The sequence below is a fragment of the Mytilus edulis genome, chromosome 9 (genome assembly GCF_963676685.1).
Source record: "Mytilus edulis chromosome 9, xbMytEdul2.2, whole genome shotgun sequence".
NCBI lineage: Eukaryota > Metazoa > Mollusca > Bivalvia > Mytilida > Mytilidae > Mytilus > Mytilus edulis.
In genome coordinates, this window is record NC_092352.1 from 45,429,575 (window position 1) to 45,440,300 (window position 10,726).

Sequence of the window (10,726 nt, forward strand, 5' to 3'; positions counted from 1 at the left end):
TATTTAAATATTTTATTTGTATTTACTTCATTAGTTGATATAAATTCCTTAGATTTTGTTCATAAAACTAAACATGGTATAAGTGTGATGAAAATTAAGTATATGATATAAAAAAAAAAAGAGAGTAAGGAATATAAGGAATAATTCAGTTGTTGTTTTTAATATTGTCACAGTTGTAAATATATATTTTATTTACATCTTGTTGTGCTTTCCAACGACGGTTTGGCAGCTTGGGCAGTCGTGTACTGTATCTTTACACGAATCCACACAGAATGGAATGAAACAACATCCGATATTACATCTGTAAAAGGAAAATAAGAAAAATAATTAACTTATTGACAAAAACTTTACATATATCATGTACATAGGAAATGTAGAATACGTGGGAAAATAAAACAACATTAAAGTTTACACATGTTTTTTTAGTTGACCTAGTCCTCTACAAAAAAATATTTAAAGAACTATCCAGCAGACAAAATAATACAAACAGAAAAAAAAATAACACATACCCCCCCCCCCCCCTCCCCCAAAAAACGACAAAAACACGAAATGTGGTATCTGGTTGTTTGACATAATGAATGGAAACTGTTATCTAATCTTGGTCAATATTAAACGTACAAACAAGTTTTTTTGAATTTACCACACGTCTTTCTGGAATATCCTCAACGGGCAGGTACTCTCGAGCGCAAAGGCTTGTTTCAGTGGAGAAAAAATTGTCATTTTAAGGAGAAAATATCAGATAGGAGTCAAATACCCAATTCAGTAACCATTATCTAGATGATAAGAGAGTCTGCGATCCTGGCCAACACAGGGATAAAAGAGAAGTCATGCAACGACTGTTTTTACAATCTTACAGGTCAAAGAACTCAATGGGCAATCGCACTATCAGTTAACCATTCACCTAACACTTTTTTAAAACATTCAAAATACAAGATTCAATGGGGAATCAAACTTTCAGTAAACAATTCATCTAAATCTTTTCAAAACCTTTCGGAATAAAGACTCAACGAGCAATCATACTATCAGTAAATCGTTCAGCTGACATTTTTCACCACCATTCAGAACAAAAGATTCAACAGAAAATGCAATATCATTAGATCTTCCATCCACTTAATACTTACCCTACTAAACAGAGACCTAAACAGGCAAGCCATGTCATCGTCCCTATCTCTTTGCGTGTACCGGTAATAATATTTTTTTGACAGGCCGGACAGGTCATATTGACTGGAAATTCTGCCATCCTGGTAGTTATGGTAGTAACAGGTTGTGTAATGACAACAGTTCCCGACTGTCCGTACCCTGTGGGCTGTCCATATCCTGTGGTTGTTAGAATCCAAGTTAATAAAAGCAATGTATATTATATATACCGGTATAAAAAAAATGTATGTTTAATATTATACTGATGTATTTGAAAACTAATTAAATGTTATGAGATTATTTTTGAATATGAACAGAAAAAGGGGAGTTTACTAAGTAATTCATGTCTGGCATTTCGTGTAACAAATACACAGCAATGCTTAAAGCCATTTTAGGGTTTTGAAAACCTTTAAAAAAATAATAAATGTCATATCAAGATATCACATAATGATAGATCAACTGGTCGAATTAATGTTATTTTGCATCAGATTTCTACTGTAAACATCCAACTCTCTTCTGTTCGTTATATATAGTATTAATTGTTCATCTCCACCCTATCGTTTACGTTATTTCCTTTAAAGAACTTTATTGAGCATCGCTTAGCGACAAGAAACCAGCAGGGGATTTCGTTTTAGAAGAAGGAGACACGACCCGCAACAATTTGAGCATTTTCTATTTCATGCAGTGTTAGTTATACAAGGCCTGGATGTCAACCGACTGATTCAGAGGTATACTTTGAAAATAGGTTCATTGAAAACAAGTCAGGTATATACGGAATGGGCTTTGTCCGTTGTCGAAGGCTGTACGATGACCCATAGTTGTTAATGTCTGTGTCATTTGGTCTCATGTAAAGAGTTGTCTCATTTTTTAAATAACTTTTTGCCAAATGTCATGGAATCATTTGAAGCCGTTGAATGATTTAATGGTAAATGTCGTTAGTATTTGTGTATTTGTGTATTTGTGTATTTGTGTATTTGTGTATTTGTGTTTATGTTTGTGTTATTCTGTTGCTGTCTCATTGACATATCATCAGTATATCTGCATATACATATTCACCTTGATCATAAGGTTGCTGTTGTACTGCCATACTTCTCTAAATGTCCTGTTAAAAATACAATGAGTGAATTTTAATAAAGGGAGTTAAGTAGTCTTGTGTCTCTTTCCTGTTCTTGAGTTTCGCTATCATCAACATAATAAGGATCTTGCAATCGCACTTTCTCTCTAAAGAATATTCCAATTGTATTAAATAATCATATTGACTGATAATTAAAATTTAAGGCATGGTTTAAGGTGGTAGACCTTGGTTCAGGGAGATAACTCTTTAAATCAGTTATGTGTTTGTTAAAGTCAAGTTTCATCAATGTTTTTTAAGCATTTAACTGAAACAGATTGGAAATAGTCTATGTATCCAAGAAGCTTAGAACATATTTATGAAAATTGCTGACACAAACGTACTGATGATTTTAAGAGTTATTTCCCTTAACCTAGGTCTACCTCCTTAAACAACATGAACAAGTCCTGCAAGTAAAAAGAGAAGAAAGGATATACATGTACTTCATTTTCCATTGAATTATCAAACGACTCTGCCCTTTAATGAATATAATTTACCAATTTTAGCACGTCTTTTTTTCTTCATGAAAACAATAAATTTATAATAGATAAACAGAAACTGTAAACATTTAAATAATAAGCAAAAGTAATATTAGATATACAAAAATGCCAATAACACTGACAAAAATCAATTCACTCCTTATAGGAGTTGATGCACTTGAATAAAGAGTTTTACAAATATACGCGTTTTCGTCTTTTATCTTGAAATATAATGCATAGAAAGAACTGTGTAATGGTCGATCTCCGTGATTTTTATGAACTTATATTATATTCAATAGAGATTTTAAGCGAGAAGAACTGCATACAAAATTCATAATAATTTGAGACTTTCCGAGATGTAGCAAACTAAATCGATCAGGGAAATAGTAATTTAATACAAATATATAGAATATACGTTAATTTGCAAATAAAGGTCAACAATTTTGACTTTGAATTATTCTTTCTTAAATTCCAATTGTTCAAAAGTTCATTTGGTTACGATCTCCATGTAGGATCGGGAGTAGGTCATTACATGGCTTGATTCCATTCCATCAAAATAAACTCTGAAGTTTTGTGTCTCAGTGTAGTTCAGTGGTTGTCGTTGGTTCATTTCTATCATAATTATTTTTTTCGTAAATATTGCTATAAATTATAAGGCTGTTTGTTGTTTTCCATTGTTCAAGTCGTTGTATTTTGTAGCCGATATCTCTAAATGAAGGCTGCAAGGTGGCCTATAATGACTTACAACCACTTCAATTGTTCTCTGCATGGCGAAGAGTTGTATCAAATCACATCTTCGACTGTTTAAATAAATTGTCAAATATTTCCTACTGTAAAAGAAAAAAAGTCACTGTTACTTACTTGTTTCTAATGTACTTGTATACAGTCAAATCTGTGGTATAAATTGGAAAAATTCACTGCAGGAATTTAAAACAGGTTTCAAGCTTTACGTACAAGTTAACTAAATTAAATCACAATTACCTAGTATATATAATTGTATATAATTATATTCAAGGATATTTCATTATTTTAGCTATTGAATTTCAAAAGCTGCTATTGTTTACATTATCTAATCATGATAAATCTTTTTTAAATGTCATATTGATTTTAAAACGGTACAAAGTAGTCGACGACCTAGCAAGACACCAGGAGATAATTATTTGGTATTTTATACCGCCATCTTGGATTGCACAATCACAGTACAAAATCGGTCTAGTTATGTGCCCAAATCTGCAAATTTGGAGACTGATTTGCAGTTCAATAGTTAGACTGTTTATTTATGTATAGAAATCTTGGTGGTTAATTATATTATTTAAAATATTTCAACAAATAACATTTATTTTTGTTTTTAGAATCATTTTTTCAAATGAGCTATTTCAGGGGAGGTAACTATTTAGTAAAAAAATTATACTAGACTTATAGGGATTTTTTTATTTTCACTTATAGCAAGAAAACAAGTTCGGTGGCACCATGTTTTCTTTTTATTTTCTTAAAACATATAGTAAAACCTATCTTCTTACAATTTATTTTAAAATTCTATCTCATAGATTTTTTTTTATGCACACAAATGTGTTTTTTCATGAACAATCTAACCAAATTTAGGTAATTTTAAACGACTCATAGCATTAAAAATAGCACGGTGACCCATACTTTTTATTATATTTTTGAAAAAAGCATAGTCAAATCTTCATTTTGGCAAATTATAAGAAAATTTTGTCTCACAAAGTCTATACTTATGATCTACCTTCTTATGAGGAGTAGTACAAAAACAAATTTCGAAAACAACAACAATATATAAAAAAAAATTAAGAATTAAGTTATATCAAGTAATGATAATAGTAAATAGTACCAGGATTATAATTTAGTACGCCAGACGCGCGTTTCGTCAAACATTGTATGACGAGCAATAATTAAGGTTATCAGTGTCAAATATAATATCTGCAAATAGTTTTGCTCATTGATTTACTAAGACAGTAAAAATGTTCAATAAATAACAAGATTATTTGAATAAAAGAGTTAATATCTATTCACAATAAATTATCACAGACGTTATCATATCTTTAAGATATGGAAAAAATAATAAATAAATAAATGCGCATATTCCAATGATTTTACATCCGGTTGTGCTTCCCTACAGTGGTTCTACAGTTTGGACAACTGTGCACTGTATCTTTACACGAACTGATGCAGAATGGAATAAAACAACACCCAACATCACATCTACAACCGAAAAGACAACAATGTATAAGAATTTCTGCTAATTGTAATGTAGTTTCAAAAATATCTTGTTAAGAATATTACTTATTTAGATTTTGTAGTTGACCACATTTAAATTCATGATTCAAGGTTTAACCAATCATGGACCCTCAAAGTGATGATGGTCCAAATATGACAATTCCATTCAGATTGGCGCTAGAGGGGTCTTGAATGAAAGATGAAGTTTCTGATTTGAATTTCAATCATCTGATCTCTAGCTAAGTGTATTTTACTTAAGTGTTTGGTTTCTGTAAATTGTTCTTTAATCCACCCATTCTAGATCTGTTCTTTATATTCATTTATAGTGTAACATTTGTAAGATAACAAATATTCACTTTTTTTGCATTATGCCTTTCTCGAACAAATTAAACTTTTCATGAAAGTGGTCTGTAGTTTCTATTTATGTTTTTTTTTTAAATTTACTACCTGTCATTGTTTCAACATTTATGTATTGCAAACAAATATACATGCCTGTACCAAGTCAGGAATATGACAGTTCTTGTCCATTCGTTTCTGATGTGTTTTGTCATTTGATTTTGCCATGTGATTAGGGACTTTCCGATTTGATTTTCCTCTGAGTTCAGTATTTTTGTGACTTTACTTTATACATAAACATAAAGGATGCCAAGTATAAAAGATGGTCGATAACAAATAATACATTATAAAGACACCAATCACGTAGATTTTAAATAGATGGAAGGCAGCTAGATCTGACTTCTCCTCTAAGAAGGTATGACGTTAAGGGGTTTCGCGGGTCTAAATCATTTATATAGGATGTCTTTATATTTTTCTATAAATGAACTTTATCTTATAGTTAATAGAAAAATAGAATAAAAAAGTGATGTCACCGTTCATTTGCGCTCACAATCTGCCTTCGAAAGAAGCATACATTTTGGTAAAGGTGTTTTTTTTTTCTGTTGAAGTAATAGGAGAAATAAAGGTAATATCGAAATAAAATAAAGAAATTTATTACAGAAATCGCTAAAATTTTACAATAATTTAGATTAAGTACAGCTTATATGGAAATTATATTAAAAAAGATAGGTCACCGATGATTTGAAAAAGATATTTCAATTTTACAGCCAAAAAATGGCATTTTTCCACCAAAGGGAGATAATTTGGAACTTTTTCAATGATGTATACATTTTAAAAGTCATCAGGGGACAACAAGAATTGATTGTTTTGAACGATTTTTGTACCATATGATAAAGTAACACCTACAACAGGAAATAAATAAAATTTGTAATGAAAAACAAATGTTTGTTTTTTTCCTGAAATTTTTATACCCTCGAGCCTCCTTAAGCACGATATTGCGTCTCAAATGGTAACGTCAAATGTTTACGTTTTACGGCGATTAATGATTAGAATAGGGATAAGTTTTTTTATTTCGCTTACAATTTTTGTTTTGCACATCAATATGGATACTTCTTAATGTTTGGTTGTACTGAATATGCATGAAATATTTCCCACTGAAAGTAACGTAAGCAACAAACATCAAAATATATTGTATTAATTTGGGCAATGCATAAGTCTATATGAAATGAGAAGATATATACGGTATGGTGAGTGCCAATGAGACAACTCTCTACCGGAGACCAATTGACATAAAACGTAATAAAATGCAATGTTTCCCAAGTTAGATCCGAAAAGGAGGAGAATATATATTTTGCTATAACATTAAAAGTTTGTCGGGAAGTACAAGTTAAACGGGTCTTACTGATAAATTTCACTTAACTTTCTTTAATAGCGGTACAATTAGATTACGAAATAAAACGATTTCAGAAAAAAGGTTAATTATAATTCATCTCATATGTTTACAAGCTTTGTATGATGTGGAGAGGTATATAGCATGGCACGCTTCAGGCCCAATATCATTTTTACTTTCAAGTTCTATACATATGAATCTTATTGCAGACAAATAAAAAAAAAAAAGACGCAGTTTTACGCTTCCCAAATTTGAAAAATTGAAAAAGATGATTTTTTAATCCTCTCGTGATACAAAACTTTTTCACAACTTAAGAACCTCATCTAAACGAACAACCCCAGTCATCGGATTTTTATTTATACTTTGTGGTCTTGTTGATAGTATCTGACTATCAAGAAAATTCTTTCTGAGGAAATATATACAGATGATCCACCATAAATAGCGTACCCCGAATCGACAACTTTGAAAACGTATGAAAATCGTCCAGTGGACAAACTTGCAAGACATTTCATTTCTTTGAAACCGAAGTCGTTTTGACTACGCAAATTATCAAAAAGTATGTAGCTGTTTTGTTAAGTTAAAGTACAATTACGGAAAAGCACTATTTAGCATGAAACTAATCTAAATTTTCAATAAATAACGTCGCAAATGACAATTTATTTATAAAAAGCGGCGAAATCCGACATTGGACATATTGCAAGACATTTGCCAGAAGCCGTTGTAATATTATATGTAGTGTGAGTGCTGCAAAAATTCGATTATGATATGGTCTCTGTATGTACTTTTGTGAGCATAATTTACACAAACGAAATATCATATAATCTTATATTTTAAACCTAAAATGTTTGATAACTTAACATTTTCTAAAATCTAACAATAATGAACACTATTTGTTTTTGCCAAAAAAATAGCGTTGGTTGTTACAAGAACGCATATTCAGTAATATTATAATACTTTATATATTAAGTACATCATTCTTTCGAATTTTCGTGGATATAACACTGTTTTGAAGAACACAAACACCCCTGCTAAAGTTATTATGCGTATAGTATGTTACGTCTGATACGCATATTTTTGACGTTTTGTCAATATGTTGTCCTTATTTTAAACTATAGTAAAATATGATAAAATAATTTGTACTTTTTTCGGAATAGTATTTACCTGTCTAGTTTATGGTTATAAGTTTTATATAACTTTTAAACTGTATATTAGTGTGAACTGGTTGATTACACGGTATTGACGCAATAACGTGCGTAACGTCTATGTTGTATAAGATCAGAGAGTAAGAAAGTTTCATCCGCAACTGGAAACTACTTTAACAGGGACTTTATTCAAGATTCGTTTATGTAGAAATAATTCGACCCCATATTCCTCTATTAAACCAGACTCAATCCACCATTTTCTAGAAAAATGCCTGTATCACTAATTATGGCATTTGTTTTTCATTAATTCCGCTGATTGATTGCGTTTGATTTTGTCAGTTTTTATATGGACTTCCTTTTTTATATTTGCTTTGAAGTTTGGTATATTTGTTATACTTTTTTTTCAACACGTGAGATTAATTTGACAAAATCTGTGTATTTTTTTCAGATAAATGGACGCTTCCTCGAACATACATGCTACTGTCGACCGGTAGATAACTGGTCTTTCTACCACCACATTGTGTCTTTTCCTGCATGTACCAAGTCAGGATTATGACAGTCGTTATCCATTCTTTTGATGTGTTTGGACTTTTGATTTTGCCATTTACTAAGGGACTTCACATTTAGAATTTTCCTCGGAGGTAGGTATTTTTGATATTTTACATTTTTCATAAGAAACTTACCCAACAAGGCATAAAACCATACATGCGACCCACGTTAATGTACCAGTTTGATAAGTTGTGCTGGTTATTATTTGTTTCTGACAGTTTGGACAAGTCATACCAACTGGCGACTCTCTCATCGGTGGTAACATCATCGGCTGTGTTACGATGACTGTTGTTGGTTGACCATATCCTGGTTGACCTAGAGTGTGATGTTAAATTATGTAAATACATTTAAGATGTCGATTGTTAGTAAATCAATTTATAAGACGGGTTGATTTAATCGTTCAAAACTGGATTGTAGTAACATAATATGGTCCTAAATGGAATGTAAATAAAGGCAAAAGTAGTATACCGCTGTTCAAAAGTCTATTCCAGGTCTTTTGAGAATCATTTTGATTAAATACTTGCTGGTTTTTTTTTTATAAAGTTGTACTTTTTTTAATCAAGACTTATACCGATATATATGATTGAGCAGCATTCATATTCATTTTCAGAAGTTATCATCAATTTTAAGAATAACAAAAAATAATATTAATATGGAAACAAATTGAAATCTTTTATCTTTGGATTAGCTTTTTTTCTTTTCCCTAAATTTTCTATGAAAACTGAATGATAATCCAACAAACAAAACAAGAAAAAACAACCAACCAAACAAACAAACAAACAAAACATAAATACAAGAAAAACTTTCAGTCTCATATTGCTGTTTACGCATGCACTGACGAAATGCTCATCCTAAGAAGAGTACAACATAAAACGTTAACCGTTTAAACAACAAAATAAACTACAATGAAAAACATATTAAATACAAAACAAACAATTTATTTCGATACATTTCACTATTAAGGTGGTACCTAACACTACAGGGAGATAACTCTGTAAAATCAGCTAAACGTTTTAATTACGTTGTTTTGTTAAGGGAATATTAAGCTTCTCAATGATTAAAATAAGTGTTTGTCAAACTGCTATATAACCAGTGTAATTTTTCTGATAAAACGGTCGGTTCAAATTTTTTGAAATTTTTATATTTTTGTAAAAGGGTCAAAGTAAATACTTTGTCAAAATTTTAAGAAAATTAAACGACCCACATTAATTTTAGCTAAAGTGTTGGGTACCACCTTAAATGATGCCCAATGGTTCATATTGTGCCTCATGCAAGACATCGGAAATATCTGACAAAATGATATGACACAAATAATGAACATTACTGTGTAGTATTGAGTCTTTTTCTTGTTCGTAGTATACCTATCAGATGACACTCTATCCATAACCAGAGGTACCTAAATTATCAATTTCTGCTCGTATTTAAATTGAAAGAAAATGCCTGAAAAATCTTTTAAACAGCAAGGCTAATTGCTGCCGGAGTTTTAAGGATATTGAATAGGTTTGATATAGGCCATTATTGAAATTAGGCATAATTCCATGTGAGGGATAAATGTTTTTTCTGAGATTCTAGCTTTAAACACAAGCGGTAGTTTTCATTTAAACCTACAATAGAAACGTTATATAAAAGGTATACCTGAAATCATATTTACCTTAGTGATATGGTGCTGGAGGTGGGGTGGCCAATATCCAGGTTGACCACCTGGTGGACCATACCCTGGCTGACCACCTGGTTGACCATATCCAGGTTGACCCCCTGGTTGACCTCCTGGAGGACCATATCCAGGTTGACACCCTGGTTTTCCACCTTGTGGACCATATCCAGGTGGACCTCCTGGTTGACTTACTAGAGGTAAAGATTAATGTGTCATGAAGCCTCATTAAAAATCCAATCGCACAGACTTATTTAAAAAAAAAAAGATTTTGTTCACGAATTAGTCCCAGTAGGATCGAGGATTTTTACACAAAAATAAACAAAGAGCGTTTTTTATTGTGGCAGTTGGTAGATGTAACAATCTTTAATGGTGAACCGAATTCCGCTCTACTTTCAGCAATATTACACAGCTCAGATTGTGAGTGTATGTTACCGATGATCTCTACATGACTATATTTTCATTTTGTATATGCTCTACTGATCATATTTTAGAAACGCCTTTGATAACTATTTACACCACTGGGTCGATGCCACTGCTGGTGGACGTTTCGTCCCCGAGGGTATCACCAGCCCAGTAGTCAACACTTCGGTGTTGACATGAATATCAATAATGTGGTCATTTTTATAAATTTCCTGTTTCCCAAACTTTAAATTTTTGAAAAAACTAAGGATTTTCTTATTCCAGGCATAGATT

At 31.4% G+C, this 10,726-nt stretch overlaps 1 protein-coding gene across 2 annotated transcripts; it reads right to left on the minus strand.

Moving 5' to 3' along the window:
• On the minus strand, positions 1-3,718 carry LOC139488473 (LITAF domain-containing protein-like). 2 transcript variants are annotated; one of them, XM_071274097.1, is made up of 4 exons: positions 3,589-3,718; positions 2,194-2,239; positions 1,122-1,317; positions 1-301 (listed from the first exon to the last, which is right to left on the minus strand). In XM_071274097.1, exons 2-4 carry the CDS (start codon positions 2,222-2,224, stop codon positions 193-195), a joined length of 336 nt encoding a protein of 111 aa, XP_071130198.1. In that variant the 5' UTR covers positions 2,225-2,239; positions 3,589-3,718; the 3' UTR covers positions 1-192. The 2 variants fall into 2 exon arrangements, with proteins under 2 accessions (XP_071130198.1, XP_071130199.1); XM_071274098.1 differs by lacking the exon at positions 3,589-3,718 and adding an exon at positions 2,651-3,557 and having other exon boundaries at positions 2,194-2,436.
• Positions 3,719-10,726: the final 7,008 nt, after the last annotated feature.